The sequence below is a fragment of the Carassius auratus genome, chromosome 3 (assembly GCF_003368295.1).
Source record: "Carassius auratus strain Wakin chromosome 3, ASM336829v1, whole genome shotgun sequence".
Lineage (NCBI taxonomy): Eukaryota > Metazoa > Chordata > Actinopteri > Cypriniformes > Cyprinidae > Carassius > Carassius auratus.
In genome coordinates this window covers 26,509,339-26,531,993 of record NC_039245.1, presented here as the reverse complement: position 1 = coordinate 26,531,993, position 22,655 = coordinate 26,509,339, and the positions used below count along the sequence as shown (strand labels likewise).

General features: G+C 36.5%; 1 protein-coding gene across 1 annotated transcript; it reads right to left on the bottom strand.

Annotated features, from left to right (window-relative positions):
• Positions 1–14,402: 14,402 nt before the first annotated feature.
• LOC113052861 (neuronal pentraxin-1-like) lies at positions 14,403–21,006 on the bottom strand. Its single transcript, XM_026217300.1, has 5 exons — positions 20,426–21,006; positions 19,618–19,825; positions 17,605–17,849; positions 17,170–17,349; positions 14,403–15,686 (listed from the first exon to the last, which is right to left on the bottom strand). Exons 1-5 carry the CDS (start codon positions 20,864–20,866, stop codon positions 15,465–15,467), a joined length of 1,296 nt encoding a protein of 431 aa, XP_026073085.1. The 5' UTR covers positions 20,867–21,006; the 3' UTR covers positions 14,403–15,464.
• Positions 21,007–22,655: the final 1,649 nt, after the last annotated feature.

Genomic DNA, 22,655 nt, shown 5'->3' with positions numbered 1-22,655 from the left:
CGCTGACAATATCTCATGCACTTTGCAATAGCCAGCTGCTATAACAAGTCCATGAAATGTGAAGGATGCACTCTAAAAATTTCTGGATTATTTGGAAACCCAACGCTGGGGAAATATTGGACACCCAGCTTATTTTTAAGCTTATTTTAACCCAGCTTGACTGATTTTATACAGTAACTCATATGTGTTTTTGTTTTTGGGACAAAGTGCTGGGTCATTCAACCTATTGAAGGTTTTTTCATTTTAAATAATAAAAAATGCACTCTAAAATCTGTTTTATGCAAGAGTAGCCAATAGGAATCTGTGTGAAGAAATGCTATGGGGGTCATCCTGCTCAGCACTAACAGCAGCACCCTTTGTGCACTTCAGTCCAGACATTATCACTTAAGTTCCTGGTCATTAAATAACTTATAATGATGACTTATCCTGTATTGTTTGAAAAGTTAGATCAAAAACAGCTTTACCTCGTGTCATCTTAGCAATCAGACATTTAAGATTCAACCCGTCAAACACATAGCATGACCACGGCTGCTACAATACAAAAAATAACCCAGCAGCTGAGTTAAAAAAAAAAAAAAAAAAAAAAAAATATATATATATATATATATATATATATATATATATATATATATATATATATATATATATATATATATATATATATATATATATATATAAGCCAATAAAATGACCCAACAAACTGAACCCAGCATTTGGGTTAAAAAACAACAATAGTATTTGGGAAAAGATACACAGAGAAAGTAGAAGGCAGGAAGGACTGATGTTGTATGTGTCTGTTTGTGGCTCATTAGTGTTTTCTGGCCCAGGAGAAGCGCCACCCTCCTTGTGCATGCAGCGTTGCCCTACAGTGAACATTGTGATGTTTCTTTCTGGTCCTGTATGGAGAATGTGACAGTGTGTCAGTGTTAATGCATTCTTCCTCTCCGGCAACACAATAATGAGGGCTATATGTGGGAAACTTTTCAGCTGGCCTTTAACAGTGTAGAAAAGTCCACCGTCTACATACTTTCGCCTCCATATTTTGCCCTCTTCCATGGACATCATGCTACTATGAGACTGGGATGTTTAAATATATGAGTTAAGAACATTTTAGCTCCTGGGAAATTGAGTTTTCGAAGTCGTAATTATGATGTCATGTGTGTTCAAATCACTCTGGTCGGAGCAAGATGGCAATGTAGTTATTCTGCGTAACATTCAACAAGATTTATTAACTCTACATCGAAAGAAATGTTGAATGAAGAATGAACATTAGGAATGTTTTTTTTTTCATTTATACACTTACACCTCTTCTGTACCCATGTTGAGAGAAATTGAGAGTGAGGTCACTTCCTTCAGCCTGATGCTTATTTACTTCACTTTTGCTGTGAAAGATTGCCAAAAATATCCCTTTTGGGCTTTTTGTCATTTAAAATAAATGAGCAAACCCAGCTCAGGTGACAATAATTAATGCAAAAGTAACACAATGCATTACTTTCCATAAAAAGTAACTAAGTACTCCAATTAGTTACATTTATAGACTAACACCATGTTGTAGAGTATTATTTTACCCAACACTGCAGATGACAGTCTCTAACACATTTTGACCATTTGTCACCATTTTTTATGAACTGTGATATCCAACAGCTGCTGTCAAAAAAGATTAACTTGTATCCAACCCTGAAAAAAATCCCTTTTAAAATAACAATATTCCAATTAGTTTTTAAAACTTGGGGTCAGCAAGATGATTGCTTCTCTGTGTTTCAGGAGATATAACAGTTTGTGGGTTAATGAAGCAGGCTTCACCTCCTAGCCTTGTGAGTCAGTATTGATTACTGACTAATTACCAACACAGGAAAGAGCCGTCAACCAGAGAAAAGCCATCGGTCAGAAGGCCTTAATGGGAAATTGCATTCCGTGTACCTAAATGACTCATTTAGCTGCCATCTTGACATCGTTCTAACTGAATAAATAGAATTGTGCTGTAATTCTAACACTTTTAAGGGGAATTAGCACTGACTGTAGCCGTGATGTGATTTACAGGGTCCCTACACAGTGTTCACTGCACCCTACATCCCTGAGCAACGGATGTGGCACCTAGTTTCTGTCTCGTGTTGATTATGTCATTATGTTCAGGTGTGTCTTGTCAATAACCCTCATTAACGTCCCCCTTGGAAGTTGCATTCAATTCAGTGTTTGGTTGTCCGATCTCGTCGATGTGTACTGTACGTGTGTTTCTGCTTTCTCCTTATGGATTTCACCTTATTATTAAAGACTTTGTATCATCATGTTTCTTTATATAAATACACATTTATTGATTGACTTGGTTATTATAAACTGTCATATATAAAAGTGCTAAACTGAGTGATAATTGTCTGTTGGGATGTTCAATATGGCAGTAGATGATAGCAGTAAAATGGTTATATTAGAAGCATCTTTGATCTTATTAAACTGTAATAATGATAGTTGCTACCAACACATCTCACGCACTTCACGTTTGTGAACAAAACACCTGAGACTATTTAAACTCAATAAAAACGCATTTTCACAGCATTTATTTTCGTTAAACCTGTTCTAGTACTGGAGTGATGCACAATGATTGGTGGGTAATTTTAGGATTGGAAGCTTATTTGACATACATCATTGCAAAGTAGTCTTGATAAACTCTTTTGGAGATATCAATGTTTCCCCAAGTAGTCAGCAGCCATTTTTAAATGACTATTTAACTTAATAACACATAGCCTCTAAGATGGAGTGAACTAACTTGCCTTAAACGGTTTTTGGCAGCAGCCACTTTTGGGAACATGATAAATATGAACAAACAAGAACATGAGCAATGGTGCAATGCAGCAAATACAAATGGGAGGGAAGACAGTGGAGCTCAGTGTAACATACTCTACATTGAGCTCCACTGTATCATGCACTTTGTAGTGCTCTAGTAGTGCTCTACAAAGCACATGACGACGGAGAATATCCCACAAATGTCCTTTATGATAAATCCACAAGAAATAAACACTAGATATCCCAGGAGCAGGTGTAGCACAACACAAATGTAAAAAAAAAAACTAAACAAAAAAAAAAAACATTCCAAATAACAGCAAAGGAACTGAACAAAGCACAGAGTGTAAATACAAAAGCTAGCGAGGGACTAAGGACTAAATTAATGGAATGCAGAATGACATAAATAAGACAACTCAGGAAAACTAACAGACATGTAACACTTAAATGATCCATCTTCTGGTCCAGTAGGATAGGAAATGCCTACCAGAAATCAACAGTGATGTGATCTGTGAACATCAAGTGATTAAATTGCTGTCAGGCCTCTTTCACACATCCCACACCTGCAATATTATTATATTTGAGCCTATATATTAACAGGTTACATAATTCACACTTGTGCGCACGAGCAGAGCAGTGTAGCAGGTTTCGGATTTGTTTTTACAATGAATTCATGCTCTATAAACATGAACAAAAGTCTTTTGCAGAATACATTTCCATCAAGAAAAATAAAATATTGGTGTGAATTACAATGTTTAGTAAAAGACTAAGTTAAGGCAATACACTACAGGCAAAATCAAGGTTAGTTTTAGATTTTGGGTTATTTTGCACTTTTTTAAGTTTTGCATATTTTAATATACACATTTAACCTAATATTAAATTATTTTTTGTCTATTTGACGGTTATATCTTTCATTATAGTTTTTTTTTATTTATTATTATTATTTTTTATCATATACTAATGCAGAAATCTTCACGTACATACTCTAAACTTCACAGTTTTATCCCTGTCTATATTCTGAAGGTTTTTATTGAGAAGTTCGTTCATATGTCATTCACCTGTTTCATTTTTCCCCTAAAACATGGTTGATTTTATTTTTCTTCTTTGTTGTTAACAGTATCTGATTTATGGAGTAATAACATGCAATATCCAAAATTACCTTATTAAAAACTTTGAATCTAAAGTGAAGCAAGAAAAATTGAACTAGGCTTCATACAATGTTTAGATTTCTGGAAATGTATGTGTGCATATTTTCTTTTTTTTACTTTTCCTTCTTTTAATTTATTTCAGACATGTTAATAAGTTCCTACACTTTGTTTCTATCACATACAGCAAGTCTTTAACTCCCACATGAGATTGAGCGCATATACACACATGTGCATCAAACCCTCATCCATATCCATATGAACATACATGTATATATCCATATATACCCTCACCTACGTGCATACATACATACCAATATACATATACACATATACAGGTACATATACATGCATATAGAAACGCTTACATATATACACAAACGCATACATATGCACACCATCAAATAAACACTAACACTCTTTAACATGTCTGAAAAGGGGTTGGAAGAAGTAAAAAACTTATTTAATCCTACCCCTTCTCCAGTATTCAAAACTTGCATTTGCAATAATCATCCAATATTTGCAATATTTAATTAGACAATGCCTCATTTCCATATTTAAACACAGCATTGCAGAAAAAATGAAACATAAAAACAATTGTCTAAATGTACTGTGATTAATCAACTGGGATTAGATACAATTTTTACCCTATGTACCTGTATCTGTGCTTAGAAATCAGTGACAGACAGAAAAACCAAATCGTACTCAGTAAATCTCCTGATGAGCAGTGACGTCCCTTCTCATGGCATGATGATCAAGAGTATACCAGTTCTCAAAAGCTCTCTTTTCATAACTATTTTATGACCACTTGTGGAAAGAAATGCTCAATGGAGTATCTTCTGCATCAGCTGTCATTGTGAAAGCTCAGTGTTCTCTTGCTGCTGCAATTATCCTGCTGCAGTGATTATGCACTGCAGACGCACCATTAATGTTTCTGTGAGCTACTGTAGCTTCCTCTGCACTGGTTCCTTGATCTATTTTACATTACCTGTGCCTTTCAAGACAAGACAAAACCACTTCCACTTGCTTTGATATCGACTGCCCCTGTAATCAAATGAGAGCTCTCCCCCATCAGAGCCATATTGGATGGAGACATTTGTTACAGAGCTGTTCCCACTCAATCCATAGGTCAGACATGTCATGCATTTCATTAGTTCTGACCGTAGCAGTGGTCAGAGATGGATGGAATGAACTCGTGTCGGGCAGTCTTCCTCTTCTGAATTTCACAAACACATAAAGCTTTGTTTAAGGCATTCCAGGAAATGCTCTTTTATCAGTGACGCTGTCAACACTGTGACGTTTCTCTGTAGCTCACGTAGATGATGGAGATTACGTCAAAGGTCTGGGAAACATAACTCTAGCCCGCGGCTCAAAGTAGTGAATGATCATTTGTTTTGTATTAGGTTGTTTTTTTATGCATATTAAAAATCATATAGCGAGAGCCTGTAAGCCTCTTGGCATTCTCCTGTCATCTGTGGATTATAGTACAAACTGTTAGACATTAGAAGACGGATTAGCATTAAATTTGACAAACGCAAGAATATTCCTTTTGCATATTGACACAGACTCCAGAAGCACAGAAGCTCGTTCCTGGAGATTTAATTCGCCATGCATGACATTACATTGTACATATAAACAATTCTACTCTGACTAAAGGATAATGAATACTTGTAGATCTGCAAGTGCTTGCATGCCCATACCTGAATATCTCATTTTAAACAGCATGAATAATGATTTTAAAATGATTCATGTTAGACTATCTTTCTAAAACTAGTTAGAGTTGTTTATTAACTGTGCATAAACCAGCAAAAACAAAGTCCAGACTTAAAATCCAAAAACATGACCACAAACTGAGCTAAATAACCTTTAGCTCTACAAATCTCTCATAAACCTCATAAAAATGGCGATCTATTGAAGTCTGGCAGTAATAGACTTGAAATTTATAGTTGAAGGTGCTAAACTTGTTACACAAGCATCGCTTTTATTGCTGTTGCAGTGCTGCTTTAAAGGAGATGAAACAACTTTTCTGAGAGTTTAACATGCTGACTGTCCAGAAATGAACGAAACTGCTGTAATCACTGTCTGTAAAAATACCCAAAAGTGGCTATGGGTGAAGAAAAACTTCAAGATTTACGGTTCATTGAATCATACTCTACTAATACTGAACTAATGTTATAGTACTAATCACGGACTCATCGTTCTATTTATATGTTTGTGTCACATTTATGAACTTTCTGTTTCCTTTGTTGGTCACCTTCCTCCTAGTTTTGGTTAAGTGATTCTTCCCACCTGTTTCCAGTTCCCTCATCACCTCCTGATTGTTCAAATACCCGTTCTGTTGAGTTCTCCCTGGTCCATGATTAAATGTTTGCATGTTTGTATGGTTCCCAGTAGATGTATCCTGATCTAAGTGTTAATGCTAAATGTAATCTAGTCTATTGTCTTTGTCCTCCTTCTTCATCAGTAAACTCCTTATTTGTTCCATATCCTCATCTCGCCCTTTGTTTGACGTTTAGCACTACCTTAGTTTATAACAGTTTGCAAGTAAATTTGCAACCGATTTTACTTCCATAATCTGTTGTGTCCATAACTAAAACAGAATACTTTTTAAATAAAATTTAAAAACTAGAGTATGCTTCATGCATATTCAGTAAAATAACATTACAAAAGTAACAGTAGGTTGACAGTACTGTATGTATGGCAAATGTGGTGTTATGACACTATTAACAGTTTGCATAAAGGTTTTTGTTTAGTTGTAAACAACTTCTTTAATGAAAATTAATTATCTAACAAACACAGATAATGACTTCACCGCACGCCCAAATGAACAGGATGGATCGTCAAACTGAACAAAGCAAACTCTGCACACTTCTCTAAAACAGTAATTACTTAAAATATGTACAAATCTGTTGAACTGGAGACACAGTTTTAGCACCGTTTTCATAATGAAAAACGCTGAACTGTAGCCGTGTTTCTATATCTTTTGCATTGTTTATTTCCTAATAAAAATGAACAATCAGATAATAACATTTCAAATTATCAAGTACTTTATAGCCTACTTATAATCAACTGCTTTACATGCATATTTGGTTTGTTTGTTTGTTTAGATGTAGTTTTATGCATATTCTTTGCTAATTATTTTGCAGCTTCCTGTCGTTGCAGATGTTTCTTATTCCTCTTCGTTACGCAATCGAAAAGCAAGACACGGCGGGACATGTGATCTCAGAATATCTGTGAGTATTTGTAAAAAGATGTTTGTATAATACAAATGGCTTTTTTAGTCCTCTCATATGTCTGGAGTTTTCACCGCACAAGACTGTAGAACATTTAAAAAAAGATTTATTAGTCCTATTATTCTAGAAGAACTACTTTTTATTTTATTTGTATTTTTGTTAAACTATTTTAATGAGTAAAAAATGAGAGAGTGCAGCATTAAATGTGAACTTTTGAAGAGTGATGACAAAATCCTGAACAAATGAAGCTCTTCTGAGAGTTACTGGGTTTTCTATGGGCCTCTGTTGATGAATCTGTCCAGATTTAGCTTTCCTGCAGTCATTTATCATCTGGCAAGGAGTTGCAATGCTTTCCTAAGTGTGATAAATCTACAAACGTTCCACATTCAACACATATTGTGTTCATCACAATTGCTTGGCTTTACATTTGGGTGCGCTTTGGTTTTATCCGTAATGTCCTCGACCCCTTCAAGAGGCCGAGGGGGGATTTCGGTCATGGAGATTTGAGTGAATCCCATGCACTTTAAGCAGGATAACGTCTTTCTTTATTTGCCCAGAGTGAGTTATTTTGCATTTGTCGGTCCTGGAGGACACATCCATGCTGACTGTGTGTTTTCGAAGGCTAGTTTTAGGTCTCAGAAGCTCTGTTCTGCTTTGATCTGCTTCAGAACATTAATGTAAGACCAACTGCGCAATAAGAAGACTTCTCATATGAAAGAATGGTCATTTTGAAATGGAATGCAGTGTTAAAATATGTCGCTTATATTATGACTGAACAAGCTTACCCACGGTGATATAAACAGAACTGACAAGATCGATTGACCTATCGTGCCTCAACGGTAATCTCAGGAAATCTGCGTGCAAGTTTCTCTCCTGAGCATGACTAACTGTTCAGAAATGGCTGCCTGTGCTCTTGCCTGACCTGAATATGGAGTAGTGCTGTTGGCATGATGCCCAAATCATGGGAAAATTGTGCAAAACCTGTAGAGGATCTATCCTGTGGTGCCAGCTGATGCCTAGAGACTTGCCTTAATATATTTGCATCATCAGACATTTGGCGTCAGTTGATAAATACATATAGCTATAAAAATGATGACAACAACACAACGCACACAGTGTTTAACTAAGCAAAGCAGCAACATGAATCATCATTACAGAAGCAAAAACAAATAAAATGGGGACTGGGATCTGTTGTGTAATGGCTTCAGCGTGAAAAAAATCCCAAATTTCTTCTTTATTTGATTTGTATATATAATAGAAGCATATAAGGAATCATATAAATAATTCAGTAAACTATAGACAAAAGCAACCCAGGCTCACTGGGAAAATAAGCCTGTGGCGACAGCTCTGCGAAATGATTTCATGTTGTTTCTTGCAGAATTTGTGACACTTTCAAAGTGAAATGTCCAGTGAGTGGTGCTAAAAGCGCTTTCAAAATTATCCAAAACAGATTAAGGTAAAACATTTTTTCGGTTGTATATTGTGTGTTTCGTTGAAGTGGAAATGTCCATTGAGTGTCGATCAAAGGTTAATGCTTTATCCCATTTGAACACTAAACCTAACCATACACCTAACCAACAATGCCAACATGTCATACCATGTCATTTTAGCTTAATTTGAAAAGGACTCATAGTTGAGTGATCCACATCACAAATGCAGTGCTGTACCGGGTGGGCTACCGAGCAAGTTTACCATATCAGAAAAGCCATACATATGGAGCTGATTATGTGATGCAAATGTAAAATGTATTGGTTTACAAATCATGCACTATGGTAAAAGTGTTTAGAGGTCATACAATAGTATTTGTAGAAGGAACGGTGTAAAAATATGGTGACATTTTTTTTTACAGTGTAAATGTTTATCAGTCCATAAAATCTGCTCTAAACCTTGATCATATGAAGATCTCAAAGGAGAATATATTTTGCTTTCAAAACAAAATAAAAAATGAAGTTGAGGCTGCTTTACATGAGCTTTTAGGCTACACCGTATGAATGGATTTTGATGTTTGTTATGTGTGGAGGATAGCTAGGTCTTTTACTATCGCAATTTATAATAGTTCTGTCATGACAAATCTTGGAAAGATTAGTATTGTAATATACATGGCAATGTTAAAGTGTTTAGTCTTGGTTTAGATGGTTTAGACTTGCTACTGGCAATACATCCACGACATGCTGCTGTAAATACTGCTGCTTCACCTATAAAATATGTGAAATTTCCCTGTAGCTGGTCTATACAGGTGGAGCTGGGGAAGGTGGAGGGTTTCTGAAGCATGCTGCAAACTGTTACGGCAAGAACTAGCCAAGTATTTGAATGTTGAGAAGCAAGCTCATTGGATGCTGATACAACAAAAAAAAAAAACAGTCATCTGCAACTTGACAATAATGATGATGAAATATATATAATAATGAAAATAGATTATATTAGACTGAGTTAGGACTTATCAGCCTGCACCATCTAGAGTCTCATGGCAGAACTTTGTATTCCTGTTGGAATGTCACTATTCTTTTATTATATTCAATATTTGTGCATATCTTTTTATGAACTTGACAGTTGTATGACTATGCTTTAAAGTGGCATGTTTTCAGCGAACTCAACTGAGTTCCAGTCATGTCCGGATTTGTCAGTTATGGGATCCCATTTCAGTTAGAATGATGCACAGGAACAGTTTTTCATAATGTCAGCATTAGAGTTCACCTCTGGAGACCAAGTGTACAACCAAATGAGTGTCTGCAGTATATGCAAAGGTAATTTGATTTATCTGTTGAATATCTACTCTGCCTAGTTGAACTGAAGAGAAGGTCCTTAAAGTGTCCTTGTCTGAAGTTTTCCCAAAGGACTTTTGTCTTCTGCCCTGAACACGGAGTGGACTGTCAAGAGCTGGCATGATGCCTTGCATCAGAAACAAATTTCCCCTGTTGGAATGAAATCAATTATTCATGAAGTTTGCATGGAGTGTTGAGAATGAGCGCAGAAGTGAAGGCGAGAAGAGAGGAGCGGAAATGGGATTATGGATTGTGTTGATTGATAGCTATTTTTTGTGTGCCAACACTGACTGGAATTCTTACTGACAGAACAACACTGCTTAAGAATACAGTATGTGAGAGTTTCTTCATCTATACACCCTTGTGGAAAAGAAGTACACTTTATCATACACTTAAAAAGACTGCAACCGAATCTAATGTTTTCAGACACAGATTTAAATGAAAATATTACAGATTACATGAATAGTATAGCTGATCTTTGCGTTTTTATTGTTGTTGTTGTTGTTTGTATTTCTTTTACTTAAGTGTGACTTTCTTTGTAATGTTTTAATTGAAATATGGTTATAGTGTACTGAATATTTACTAACAAGCATTTAAACTGAAATATAATTTAATGCAATTTCCAGTGAGTCTTGTTTGACATGTATTCAAATATATGATTTGATGGTTGAAATTTTGTAATATTGCAGATTATTGTATATGCCATATTGAATAAAACACTACAGTAAACAAGAAAATGTGACCAACACTAACTTCTGTAAGAATAATCTTCATACAATACTTCTAAAATATCTTAGGTTAAATGAAACAATTTGCCTGAGTCTGTGTAAACCAGCTTTCGTTCAGTTTCCACAGTCAATAAACTCTCAAATCTGAAATGAGCTCAGATTATACGTCTAAATCATCTGTAATGATTTGTGGGGAGTCAAAACGATTTCGAATAACCATTCTGCAGCTCCTCTGGGAAATCCACTGCTTCCTTCAAGCTGTTCCCATGGGCAATCAGGGCACTGATAAAGCTGTGGATGAAAAGGTTCATCAAGGAACAGATGAATCATTGTGACACGTTGATATACCCTCACTCTCCTATTAAATATAGATGTATTGTCCTCCAACATGTTTGAAGATTTCTTTCATTGACTGAAACCATTCGTCCCCTTCATTACTGACACTCCTGACCCAGAATGGTCATCTGTGAGGATACATCTATATGGATCAGGCTCAATGTCAATAAAACCATGGCAGAGTCCTATTTATCCCATTCTACTGACCACCTTTAAGATGTTGTTGTTCACTTATACTGATCATGCATTTTTCACAGGGTCACCATTGAGAGTGCAGCCAGGGGGATATGTCAGCGATTAGGAATTCTAATCAGGTGATGGTAGCAAAAGAAGAAAAGTAATCTGCATCCCATTATACAGTAGTTCCAGCCTTTGCAAAGCCTGCACAGGCCCCTGGGGCAACTGGAAAAAACAGGCCACCATGTACAGTACATGCCTTTCTAGGAAGGGTCTCTTTAATATGCAAGATGGTACCCAGATTTTCATCTCAGAATTAGATGGCAGGAAGGTGGACAAATGTTTTCCAAGCATGCCTAAACAAGCAGCTGTTGGCATGGATGTATATCTGCGGGCATGTGAGTTTGTTACTGCATAGTTGCATGCTTTATATGCTGGTGAAACTCAAAAATGAGCTATTCTAGGATCTCACTCACTTCAGTTGCTCACGTTGCCTCCAGCTTGTTGCATCCACTGCAGATTCATTACATTCCACCCGCAGAGGAGAAATCGACTGCAAGATGTAAAGATACGGAGAAAATACACACTGTGTTCCGTAACCTAGCAGGCAGCATCTTCAAAGAGAGCATCCTGGGCAACAAGGAACCTCATAAGTTTGGGAATGCTGTATCATACAGCAACTCAAAATTTGGGGTAGTGTAGTTCTTCATACAGTTGTGATACTATAAAATGCACACAGAGAAATTGGGTAAAGCAGAAATTTGGATAATATTATATATTTTTTTCACTTCATCTGCCATCTTGGTGGAATGTTTTTACTGATCTTGTATTGATTGTAATGCTTTATGGTGTACGATTTGATGCTGCCTTAGAATTTGGTCAAAAGAAGACGTCTTAAGGCACTGAGACACCAAACCAGTGGCTGATGATCATTTTGGTGTAGCAAAGCCTTTACCTTTTGTTGCAACCTTTGCATTACATGTGCACATTTATTTGAATGGTATTTAATCAATGGCTAGATGTGCGACACAATTTGTAACAAGTTTGTTTCGAATTTGTATAGTCTTATTCCTATGCTTTTGGCCAACCTGCTTACACCCCGCATATAGGGGGCTTACACTTTTAAACATTTTTCATGCGTTTCATATTGTAAAAATTCATTTAAAATGACTACATCATAGTTATGTTTTTGCATGAGACTGTGTTGGATGTGCGGTAGCTGCTGTATAGAAGCTTGGGTCAGTTTTACAATGCTTAGATTTCAGCACTAGTTCTTAGAGGAAAGCACAAACAGCAGTAATGGTCTGGTTTGAGGTCCTCTCAAGGTGGAGATATCTTATATCCGTGCAATACTCTTGTGAATAGGAGGGATGCTGGAAGATGTATATGTTGGGGGGAGGGCGTATATTTAAGGATGATGTGGTGGAAACACAATATGTCCAGTAATGGCACTACTGTATGTTATATAGAGCACCGTGATGTGCACTAGTATTCAAAAGCTTGGAACTACCTAAACATGTTCGTGTTTAGATGGAAACTGTCACTTTGAGATAGATAGATAGATAGATAGATAGATAGATAGATAGATAGATAGATAGATAGATAGATAGATAATGCAGCTATTACAGCTGTCAGAAATGTTCTAGCTGTGAGGTTTTGAGGGAAAATTTCAACCCACGCCTTCTGTAGCAAATCTGACCTTACACTTAAGCGCGTCCCTTAGGAGCTCAGTGTGGTTTAAATCAGGCAATGGTGCATGCTAGGCCATCAAATACAGTACTCTCAGAAACTCCCCATTTCTTCCTCAAATAGGTTTTGCGTAGCTCAGAGGTATGCATCGGATCTTCGCACTACTGCATGATGAAATTTGAACCAATCAAGCACTGACCACAGGGGACGGCATGACATTGTGAAATAGAACGGTAACCTTTCTTGATCCTTGCACTCTGCATCAATCTCCCAGCTCAGCAGCACCAAAGCAGCCCCATACAATTACACTTCATTCATGCTTGACAGAAGGCATCAAGCATCCTTTCATTTGCTGGGTTTCACATGCGCTCTCTTCCTTGATTTAAACCCCTGAAACTCATTTGTCCAGAGTACTCTTGTCAGTCACTCACCATCCAGTGTTTGTTCTTTTGCTCATTTATCTTCTTCTTTTATTTTCCAGTTGCAGCTTTCTAAACATTTCATTTCGAATCCAGCATCCCTGAGTTCTTTTAATCTGCTTTGTGCCTCTGCTTGAGCAGTTCTGGGTCTTTGCCCTCTTTTCCCAGAGCAGTAGTGGACACCTTTGTATGAAATGCAAAACCTATGTGTGGAATCACCTTATTTTTTTTAATTCACATAATTTTTACTTGGGGTTACAGTATATTGGAAACCAGGGAAGGAAAATATACCTTCTTTGCTGAACAGAAGATTTGGTTTGAAGGGTACAAAGGTTTGAGCTGAAAGATCATTAAATCACTAAAATAATGTGTTCAATATTGCAGTTTGATAAAAAGAATTAATCCTAAATCAGCAATACAGTGATTTGCAGCATTATTAATGTTAATGTTGGAAATGTGTTTTTAATCCATTTAATCTTGGTGAATGTATCAGATTCTGTCATAAACATTAATATTTCTGAGTGAGTGTTATGTACTGCTTATATCTGTATGCTCTGGAACAGAACCACTTAATGAAGAGATCAACAGTTTTCTCATTACTATTGAGTTGCTATAGGGTTGTGTCTTACATTTTTTGGTCTGGGACAAAATGTTTGGGAATTCAGCAGAATGTAATGTAACTAAGTGCCATCTGTGTTCAAAAGAACATTTTTCCCTAGTTGGCTGGAAACCATGAGAAGCGGCAACACAATGCCTGCTTTATAATATATTTTAAGAAGTAGCAGTGCTACTTGCATTGTGTTATGAATTGTGTTCTGACACACTTTAGAATGCAGCAATGAATAATATCCAGTTTGCATAGCCAGAAGTGCTTGCATTGAGTTATAGATTGTTGAACAAGTGTCGCAAAATTCTGGGAAAATCAGATGTTACCGGTAAAATGGTCTCCTAGCCTCACACAGTTTGTTTACTGACTGTCACATGCATATTTAGCACGGAACCAAAGAAAACTTGCTCCAATCAGATTCATATTGTGTTTAGAACAGTAGTGTATTTTTCCCATATCTATTGACTGTACTCACTGTACAAAACATGCATTTGTTCATCGCAAATCATTTAAAGGCACTATCACACTTGCTATTTTTGATATAACAATTTTATTACAAAATTTAGACCTTTTTCATCTTTCAGTGCTGCCATGCTTTTAGCATATAACAATACAGTATAAAACCTCAACCCAAAATGAGCTAATTAAAAGCAGTTTTTTTTCATTGATGCTGTTGCAGCATTTCGATTTTCATGCTGTTTTCTGTACACGTAACATTCCTTGAAAAATACAAACACCTGCCGAACACGCCACAATTAAAACAACGTTGAATTGCCAGCCTATTCTCGCAGGCCGCTCGAATTGTTACGAGGTGTAATCAACATAACGTTTCAGTAGTTGCACAAGGAAAGAAAGAGATAAATAGAAGTACTTTGCAAATAATGACAAATGTGTCAAGATCTGATCTTTTCGACAGCCCAAGGCACCCAGGCTTGAAATATGTTGGCAATTATCAAGTTATTATTATCTTTTTTTTTTTACAAACCCACACACACGTACACAGACACACCATCAAAAAAAGACCAAACAAAAATGCTTAAGCAGGAGGTGATGAGACTGAACAAAAGCATGAAAAAGAAAAAAAGAAAAGAACACACTTGGCTGTGCTTGTTTTACATTCTACATCCGGAGTTCACAGTGAGTATCCCAGGCAGTGGGTAGATCTATCTAATAATCCTGATGGGGAACAGTAACCTAAGTGGTTCGGAAATCTGCAGCGAGACTACATCGCTTCCTCTTCAAAGGAAGTGGTCTAATGATCCAGGCTGTAACGATGGAGTCTGAGCCATATCATGTTAAGTAGTTTTCCGGTAAGGCATTGCTTGCCCAACAGACAACCAGAGAAGAGCAGAACCACAGGGCCTTCAAACTAATACCAACACCAGCTTTTGCCTTCAAGATCCAGAAACAAATGACAAAAACGTGATTGTTTTAAGTGTTAAGAGACAAGAAATATTGAAACATCTAGAAAATTCCAGTGGATTTCGATGTCTGTGTTTGTTCTTGATTGGAAATGTTCTTTAAGGATGAATGATTTGGTAACAGACACCTGGAAACTCATATCTCTCGTTGGCTGGGAGATTCCTGTGCTCTTTAGTTCAGTTGGCGACAGGCCTCAAATGTCCATTTCGAAGCCCCTCCGTAGACCTCAATGCTGGTTTCCAACCAAGAGAAGACGTTCCCCACTTGTGCTTTGCTGCTGCATGTGGCCAGGTTATAAATCTCTCCCACGGACAGCTTTCGGTCCCAGATGTTGAAATTCGCCATGTCACCGACAAACGCTTGAGTAGCATCAAACCCTCCACCGAGAGTATCCTGCAGGTGGATAACATTTATTTGAGATGCTGATCAAATAAACGCTGAACGCCTTCAAAGGCGTATGATTGGTCCCTGTTAACCTTTGAAGCTAATCTGCCCATAAAAGATTCATTTGTGCTTTTCATCCCTACAGGCGTTTTTGAAGGTCTCTGCATTTCAAATGGGCCAAAATCTTGTCTATTGCTTGTTTTATAGAGTGTTTTAGAATGGACTGTTTTCAAAGAGGTTTTCTTATAATTGGCGATTTTTCAAGGAGAAATCAATCTATATAAATAAACTTGCCTTGCCTTGCAATATTTGTCATCTAAGGTGATATAGTAATCACTGGTTTAATGATGTGTGAGCTAACATTATCGAGTATAATGTTACCTCACACAAAACAAACAAAAACACATCTTTAGACTCCAAAGGCATTCACTGCGTGATTAAATGTATTAATATTAGTATAAATAATAATAATTATTATTATTATTATAATTATTAGCATTATTAGCATTATTAGCATTAATATTAGTGTTCCTGTAGCTCAATTGGTAGAGCATTGCCTTATCAAGCGCGAGTTTGGGGGTTCGATTCCCCGGGGAACACATGAACACGATCACAAATGTGGCATTCATTTTATAAAAACAGTTCAAGAAACAAGAAGTAATTTAGTGATACATTAGAGTGAGTTTTATTGACCGTCACTTAATTAGTTTCTGAATGAATCAGTTTTTTTGAATCAGTGGTTTGAATGAATGATTCAGTGAATCACCAAGCAGAGAAGCTACCAAACACCTCCATGTTTTCCCTATTTAAATACAGTTACTCGCGTAGTGTTACTCGACCTAGGACGGTAACACAAAACAAAACGTTGCGCTTTTCTAAGCGTGTAAAATGGATAACTATATTGTATGGCGGAATACCATGGCAAGTGCTTGTAAGCACTTCGTCATGGCGCAGTAACATCTTCACTCGTGAAAAATCCTCTCATCGGCCCCCGCTCCCTCTAGTGAAGATATTACTGCGCCAAGACGAAGTGCTTACAAGACCTAATAATCGCCATCTACTGGCGATTTTATTGTCATATTTAAACCAGCCAAGGTACCAGTACAAAGTTGTTTAATTATCGTTATAAAAAAAAGAAATCTCCCAAAATATCAAGATACTATTTTTTGGCAATATCGCACACCCCTAGCTTCAATGCATTATGACACTGCTTATCTAAAACGGACACATGCAATGCTGCAATGCTTTAAGTTTAGCCAAAACTAAGTATTTTAAAAAATAAAATAAACAGCATTTTATTTTATAGCTTCCTAACTTTTGGAACAGACTATGTTATAGTTTAAATACAGCTACGTGGGCAGCTCACTTTTGGAACAGAGCCACAGTATATTCTTTACACATCATTAAATCATTGTTGTGTAACTTCCTGAACTACCACGCCATACTTCGGCATACTGATGAGTGAATTTAAGATTAAACAGAGGATGCATACCTGCTCTTGTCCCAGAATCAATACTCCTTGTGGTTTGATTGGATGGTATGGGGCCAGACTGTCCCCATTTCCTCTCATTACACCGTCCTGGTAAGCTTCCCACACTCCATCCCGAGTGGTCCATGTGATACAAATGTGATGCCATTTCCCATCATTGATCAGGAAAGGCAGCTTAGCAACCTACAACAATAGAGGGCAAAAACCAGAGCAGTTTGTAACTAAACTAAATTGACAAATCATACCAGCATAACATCTTAGCAAGCAACAGATTCTTGCAACACATAAGATACCATCTAGCAACATCCTACCAATCTGCCAGTCAGCCTATCTATCTCATTTACAGAAAACGAAGAAAACTATGAATTTAAATGTGAAGAAAAACCATGCATTCCTAAATTTCCCTAATGGCAATTCATATTTTTCTCAATAACATACCTTGTCATTGATAAGCAGCTCCATTGGGTTGTTTCCCCATTCAATAAGAACCAGTTCATTGGCCTGTCCAGGGACTGCATATGAGAAAGGTGTTCCCACTCCTGGAGAGGCGTTGGACTTGAGCCACATGCACACAGTGAAGGCGTACATCTCCGGAAGACTCTTCTTGACTTTAGCGTACATGTAGTTGGTCCTCAGAGGGAACGTCAGCTGAAATTTATCCAGTGGTCTGTTTTCCTTTTGGCCTGTTATTAAAAAATAATTATATGAATACATTTAAATAATCATTCCTCTGATTCCACTATACAGTGTGGCACTAAAAAGGCAAACTGTCAAAAATAATTTTGTCAAATACATACAATGTACAAAATTGGTATCATGTGTATATAAAGTATATTTCTAGGGGATATTCATATATAAAAATGTTATTGATTTATTTGGTTGTTTTTGCCTGTGGAAAGACAAGCACTCTAGTGCTGTTATCCCACCCGGGACCCTCCCTCCCCTCGATTATTTCTACACTTGTGCTTGATGCTAGTAACAAAGAGTAAAAGCCACGATTAATTGCCATCATTACTGAGGTAGAGAAATCGTTCAAACAAAAAAAAAATTTTGTTATATAGTTTTCTAACCCTCCAGTTGTTCCAAACCCACACAAAATTCTCTCTTCCGTGGAAGACATTTGCATGTTACATGTACAGTCCCTCGGCATGCTAGACTGCAATTTAAGAAATTATTTTCATTTGCTATGCCTCTCAAATCTAATTTGTGTGTGTGTGTGTATTTAAACATAGCGTATCAAGTTATAAAACATTGTTTACAATCAGTTAATGTTATTTATTTCTTCAATTAATTACATAAAAAATATTTCTTGAAAAAATGTCCTCACCTAAACTAATTCTTCTGAACATAGTAACACATTACTGTTATTTATTTTCTATACATTTTAGACTTCTTATTATGATCCCATTAGTGACTATAGTTACTAGCATGTAAAACTGGTAACTATATATATATATATATATATATATATATATATATATATATATATATATATATATATATAAAACCAAATATCAAAATTAATTATTCCTTTCTGTCTGGTTGACCTGGAGGTTTGAATTGATAACATTTACAGATAAGAATAACAATAAATGTGATTTTCTGTATGCACTAGGGCAAACAGCACTAAACAGCCCAAGCAATTTGACACAAGCTGAAATAGCAGCTCAGCTGCATTAAACTATATGCTTATTAACTTCTTGGAAGCAATTAATCTAAAGTGCTCTCATGTTTTTGACAACTTGTGTTGCACACTTTTCCGTTGCAGCTCGATCTGACCTTGCCTCATTTCAAATGCATTAAGTTCCATATTAGTTCCATGTTTTCATTACCAATTGCTTTGATCAATTAATCATTGAAGTCACATCAAGTTTGTGTACCACAGATGATTTTCAGCTGATACAGTAAATTTTGAAGTGTTCATTGCAGATATGGCTTAATGAGTGGGAATACAGAACAAGAGACTACTTTTTTGTCCATTTTGGAGCTTGATGATTGTTTGAATGGTAAAGCTCAGAGCAGACATTCTGCAAAGTATCTCTGTAATTCACAGGAGAAAGAAAGTCTTATCTGTTCGAAATGAAATGATGGCAAGTAAATGATGAAAATCCCTTTACTATTAATGCCTTTTAAAAGGCTGTGGGACATTAAGCATTTTAATGACTGAGAAAGACATGATTCACATGATTGGAAATTCACAAAATTCATGAGCTTGCAAAAACTCTCTGGGTCCGATCTGTAAATCATGCTATAAAGCTGGTTGGGTGGGATTGGATATGCAAAGCAATGCAGCTCTGTGGACCCCCTCCTCTCCTGCGACACTACGGCAATTCATTACCCACGCTGGCATCTCCAAGAATATTTTCCCCGCAGGAAAACCAGGTCATGAGAGCGCCTGATGCATCTCCACAACATGTATGTGATCGGGGGAGCAGAAATGCGAATGGTTACCTTTCTCTAGATCGGTTATTCTCTGGTGCAGTGAGGTGAGAGTGGAGTCGACGCGCCCGCGCTGCTCGCTCTCGTTGCGCAGCCCGGGCTTTCCTTCCTCCAAACCGTTCACACGGGACAAGACCTGCTTCTCCAGGTCGTCGATCTTGTTCTGCAGAAGATCCTTCAAGCTGTTCGCCTGGACGGAGTTGTTAGTCCGGCTGAATTGCTAAAGAAAGATGAGAACATCTATTTGTGAGAGAAACATTAGATTTAACCTTAAACAAGTGCACTGCTGCTATGTGTTTCATATCCAAATAATTAAAGTTACATATAATAATTTAGTCAAATATTATTTCATATTAATTAACATCACTAAATTTAATTTGCATGTCAAAAAGTCGTTTTAATTTATTATTATTATTATTATTATTATTATTATTATTATTATTATTATTATTATTATTACATCCATAACAATTGTCCGTTATGATGTTCATTAACAGCAAAAACGGTTACAATACGCTTAAATATTTAGTGTTTAAGAGCGGCCAAATCAATGGTATTGAAGATTTGCAATAGTTATTTTATTATTTATCTATTTTATTTTAATCTTTTTTTTTTTTTTTTTTTTCTACAGTCTGGAGTAATGCGTCTTTTAAAAGAGGACTATGCGCCACTGTTTGGCACTTATTCATTAAGGATATAGTGAGCTAATGTATTCTAAAATAAAATAAAGTTGTGAGAAGCTCGACACTGTTCTATCTGCGTTCTCAAATAAATCCACTGTTTCGACATGGAAGAAAGCGCTCCAGGACAACAGACATACCTCCAGGTTTTCCAGCCTCTGCTTGAGGGACTGTAAAGTCCGCGAGAGTTGAGCCAGTGTGTCGGTCGGACCCCTCGACACATCCCCCATTGTGTTCTTAGAGCCCGTTTCCTTGCGTCGTGCGCCGCCCCTCGCGTCTCCGGGCTCGGACGCGCTCTGACTCTCGCACCTTGTCAGCTTAGAAGTCAGTTCCCTGATGGTCTCCTTCTGGTTCATGATTGTTTCCTTCTGTTGCAGCACCGTCTCTCTCAGCTGCATGACCGTGCTCTTGAGATCCTCCCCGGGCACGCTGTTCTGCAGTGTGGCGGCGCATATGTCCATATCCTTGGGCACGGACGTGCAAATGAACTGGGTCTGTCCAAAGTCCTGGCTCATCCCGTCCGCCAAAAGACAAGAAAGTATCAAAAGTTTCCAGTGCATCCCTCTCGCTCCAGCCTCCATGGCGTCTTTGCTTCCGAAGTCTCTTCTGGAGAAGTAGCAGCACTCTTTCTCTCTGTGTGACAGCTTGTGCTGGTTGTAATCTGGCTGTGGTGCGCTCGGGCTTTATATAGCACGCGCATCTGCGGCGGTGAGCTGCATCACGCGCCTGATCGTGATCTCCCGCCCCTGGATATTAAAGCAGAAAAAACATCCAGTAAGTCAATAAAACGAGTTTTTACCCCAGCAGACGGATTTTCAGTTTTCTAAAGCTCAATTAATTCTACATCGTATTTAAGAAAAAAAAAAATTAATAAAAAAAATAAATAATAATAAATAATAATATAAAATTACATAAAAATAGAATGAAACACTTTTTTAATTAAATAAAATGTTATTAAATTATTAGTTTACGGGAAAAGGGACATTACCATAATTTCTTATTTGAAAAATCATAACATATGCAGTTAAACCAACAAGTTAAGTTACCAGAGCACATTATTTCCAAGTTTTTTCTTAAGAAAAGAAACAAAGACTGAATAATTGCTCATCTAAATAAGCACTGTTATATTTTCACAGAAAGCTTATTTATTATTTATCATTGTTGCATTAACTGGAAAAACAGTCTCTCATTGTGTTTTTTATTTATTTTTATTATTTTCTAAGCATTTGTCTAAAAAAGTTCAATAAAACCAATTTACATTTATTGAGTATAAAAGAGGATCTAGAAATCTTGTATCACAGTTATAATCACTGATGCTTTATACTGAAAATATATAAAAAAAATAATGTCTGGTTAACTTAGCAATAACATGAGATTCTACAGTATCAAATTAACAGGCTGTATAATGTTCCTGTATTGATTTAGAAACATTATGTTGCCATTTCCTGTCTGCTTTCTCCACTTCACTAAATGGGGTATGAAAAGACTTGTGAAGATTACACCTTAATTAGTGATAAAGCCTAACTGCAGTATCACAATGATTATTGATCCTGTACCGCAGCACGCATGCAGTGCATCACTGATGGTAACATCACTTCCAGCAGTTCTGTCATTGAGTAGTTTGAGGATATGCTGCTGCAGATGGCTATAAAATCTATTTGCAGCTATAGACTACTCTGAGAATCGCCATGCTTGTGTGACATTGCACATCTCTCATGACATCACACTGGTAGCGTTTTTCAGTGTTGCAGTGTGAACACCAAAATGCATTATGTTGGACTTGCCATTCCTTGAATCAGATCTAATAAACTCATATAGCTAATGCACATTATTACCTACACAAACAAGTATTAGGGTAACACCCATGCTTAAACAACAAATTCAACAACAACAAAAAAAAAAACACCCGGATTTGCACAACATAATTAAATAAATTAATTAATAATTACTGGTAAATGGTCACAGCACATGCAGGTAAACAAATTAAATATTAAATATTTTCTATTTAGATTTTTTAGGTTTTTTAGGATTTTTTAGGTTATTCTAAATCAATGTGATAAACTAGATAGGTCAAAAGTAATCTAAAAGTAATTCAAAAGTAGTCCAATTATGGATGTAAAATGTGAAATATAATGTATTACATGAACTAAAATTTTGGTCATGTAATTTGGCTACAATTTGAGAGTAATCTACCCAGCGCTGATTAAATTAATTTAACATTTTTATTTTTGGATATTATTATTATTATTATTATTATTATTATTATTATTATTATTATTTAAATGCATTTTGCTTCCACAAATAATAGACGTTTTACAGTTTACCATGCTTTTATGCATTTATGCCATATAGGCATGGCAAGGGGAGACA

Bases quoted from the DNA above. Each gene is read 5' to 3' on its own strand.
- LOC113052861 (XM_026217300.1), bottom strand. From the start codon at position 20,866: ATGGAGGCTGGAGCGAGAGGGATGCACTGGAAACTTTTGATACTTTCT. The intron at 19,826-20,425 runs GTATGTCTGTTG...ATCTTTCTTTAG, and splicing joins AGAGGCTGGAAAACCTGGAG to CAATTCAGCCGGACTAACAA. The intron at 17,350-17,604 runs GTATGTTATTGA...CTATTGTTGTAG, and splicing joins AGCTGCTTATCAATGACAAG to GTTGCTAAGCTGCCTTTCCT.